General features: G+C 41.0%; 1 protein-coding gene across 2 annotated transcripts; it reads left to right on the top strand.

Moving 5' to 3' along the window:
* Positions 1–234: 234 nt before the first annotated feature.
* Positions 235–3177, top strand: LOC136162675 (olfactory receptor 1L4). 2 transcript variants are annotated; one of them, XM_065927142.1, is made up of 2 exons: positions 235–245; positions 2262–3177. In XM_065927142.1, the coding sequence occupies exons 1-2, from the start codon at positions 235–237 to the stop codon at positions 3175–3177; spliced, it is 927 nt and encodes a 308-aa protein (XP_065783214.1). The 2 variants fall into 2 exon arrangements, with proteins under 2 accessions (XP_065783214.1, XP_065783215.1); XM_065927143.1 differs by lacking the exon at positions 235–245 and having other exon boundaries at positions 2151–3177.

Genomic DNA, 3177 nt, shown 5'->3' with positions numbered 1-3177 from the left:
ATTTTCAGGTAAGAAAATTCTCTGTCATTATCCTAATATTTTCAGAATTTTATCTTTTCTTAGCCATTTACACATCTAGTTGACTTTTAGAATGACCTTCTCAATTCCATGAAAAACTCCCCTTCATATTGGGATTGGTATATATACACTATTGATACTGTGTATAGAATAGATAACTAATCAGAGCATACTGGATAGCACAGGGAACTCTACTCAATGCTTGTGGTGACCTAAATGGGAAGGAAGTCCCAAAAAGAGGAAATAAATGTATAGAGACAGCTGATTCACTTTGCTGTACAGCAGAAGTTAACACAACATTGTACAGCAACTATACTCCAAGAAAAATTAATTTTAAAAGATAAAAATATAAATCCTCTTGAGGTGTTATTATAGGTGCATTGAATCATTAGTTTGAAATTTTTTTCAGATTTATTGAGATATAATTAGTATGTAACATTTCTTAAATTTAAGGTGTACAATGTGATGTTTGATACACTGATATACGGCAAAATGATTGCCACACTGGGATTAGTTAACACCTTTAACAACTCACACAATTACCTTTTTGTATGTGTGTGTGGTGGGAAGATCTAAGATCTACTCTCTTAAGAAGAATGGTGGTCACCAGGGATGAGAGCTGGAAGAATAGGAAAATGTTGTTTAAGAGTACAAAATTTGCAATCATTATTAGAACAATAAGTGCAGGAGATCTAATACACAGCCTAGCAATTACAGACAACAATACTAAACTATGCAAGTACCTCAAAAGTAGCTAAGAGACTAGATCTTAATTACTCCCACCACACAAAAAGAAATGATAATTATGTGTAGTGATAGAGGTGTTAGCTAATGATATGCTGGTAAACAATTTTTGAAAAAAGATTAAAGGAACTAGATTACAATCTGAAAAAACTGTATCAAATCAAAAATTGCACACCTTAACTTACACAATGTTATATGTCGATTTTATCTCAGTTTGAGCAATGTAGCACAATGGTAGCAGCCAGTGGCCATCTGCGCCTTCTCTTCCATGATACTGCTAGGAATGGGGCTCATATTCAAAGTGTTATATTCCTGCAGTAATTGGATGTTTAGTATGAGAACTTCAACATTTTCAATTGGAAACAAATGTTTATTTAAAGGTATAAACTCAGTAACATAGGCTATTCCTGGGGTAGAACAGTTGACTCTTGAATAATACAAAAATAGAAGACATTGACCCTTCCTGCAGTCAAAAATGCACATATAACTACCCAGTCAGCATGCCATATCCATGGGTTCTACTTTCAAGGATTCAACAACCAACAGATCATGTGGTACTGTACTACATATTTATTGAAAAATCTACATATAAGTGGATCTGCACAATTCAAGCCCATGTTGTTCAGTGGTCAACTATATTCCTATTTTGAATGACATCCCTGACCCTCAGTGCAGGAGACCCAGGTTCGATCCCTGGATTGGGAAGATCCCCTGGAGAAGGAAATGGCAACTCACTCTAGTATATTTGCCTGGAGAATTCCATGGACAGAGGAGCCTGGTGGGCTACAGTCCATGGGGCCACAAACAGTCAGACACAACTGAGTAACTAACACACCTAAAAGAAGAACTTAGATTTTAAGTGTCCAGATCATTGTAACCAAAGAGAAGTGCTTAAATAAATATTAAGCAGGCTTTTCTATGAAGCCATAACATTCTCATCTGAACTCTGTGGATACTGGGGAGCACTGGTTAAACTCAATATGCACTTCTGTCCCACCTCCACTACCACCACCCCACCTCTGCACATATGAGTAGGAAAGGATCTGAATGAGAGGACATCCAGGATGGGAGCCTCTTGTATGAAAGCATCCTGATTCAGATTGAGACCCAGCAGTTCCTTCCCCTATTTGACAAGAAGAAAGGAAGGGGGCTTTAGGGAGTTGGTCAGGAAAGAACCTAGGAAGAATCTTTAAAAAGAGAAGTGAGAAGAACTCTGACAGATTAGGCTACATAGAACATCCTAAATACACAGGGGAAATTTTTAGTTCTCATTTGTGAAGCAGGTTAAAATTATTTAACTTCCCCTGTGATGAGTTATAACCCCTTGTTTCCATAGTTTCTTGAAGAAAATAATCTAACAAAATGTGGTAGACTTTTTTTTTTTTTTTAATAGGCTGGAGTTTAGGAAAGAAGCCATCCTCAAATTGCCTTTCACATCTCTCCTACACCATCTTCAAACCCTGACCAGGGGTCAAGGACATGGAGTTGAAGAACTACAGCAGCAGCACTGCAGACTTTATTCTCCTGGGCATCTCTTCCAACCCCCAGATGCAGAAACCCCTCTTTGCTGTCTTCCTCGTCATGTACCTGATCACCCTGGTGGGGAATGGACTCATCATCCTGGCCATCCACTCTGACTCCCGGCTCCACACCCCTATGTACTTTTTCCTCAGCAACCTGTCCTTCATGGATATCTGCTTCACAACTGTCATTGTCCCCAAAATGCTGGTGAACTTACTCTCAGAGACAAAGTCTATCTCCTATGTGGGGTGCCTGGTCCAGATGTACTTCTTCATGGCTTTTGCAAATACTGACAGCTACCTGCTGGCCTCAATGGCCATAGATCGGCTGGTAGCCATCTGCAACCCCTTCCATTATGATGTGGTCATGAGCCCACGGCGTTGCCTCCTCCTGTTGCTGGGTTCCTGCACCATCTCTCACCTGCACTCCTTGCTGCGTGTGTTACTCATGTCCCGCCTGTCTTTCTGTGCCTCCCACATCATCAAGCACTTCTTTTGTGATACCCAGCCTGTGCTCAAGCTCTCCTGCTCTGACACTTCATCCAGCCAGATGGTGGTCATGACCGAGACCCTGGCTGTCATTGCTACCCCTTTCCTGTGCATTCTCTTCTCCTACCTGAGAATCATCATCACTGTGCTCAAAATCCCTTCTGTGGCTGGGAAGTGGAAGGCCTTCTCCACCTGTGGCTCCCACCTCACCGTGGTGGTTTTCTTCTATGGGAGTGTCATCTATGTGTATTTTAGGCCACTGTCCATGTACTCAGTGGTGAAGGACCGGGTAGCCACAGTTGTGTACACAATAGTGACACCCATGTTGAATCCTTTTATCTACAGCCTGAGGAACAAAGATATGAAGAGGGGTCTGAGGAAATTAAGGGACAAAATTCACTCATAG

The sequence above is a fragment of the Muntiacus reevesi genome, chromosome 3 (assembly GCF_963930625.1).
Source record: "Muntiacus reevesi chromosome 3, mMunRee1.1, whole genome shotgun sequence".
NCBI lineage: Eukaryota > Metazoa > Chordata > Mammalia > Artiodactyla > Cervidae > Muntiacus > Muntiacus reevesi.
Note: the sequence above shows the minus strand (reverse complement) of the source record. Positions and strands in the feature narration are given on the sequence as shown.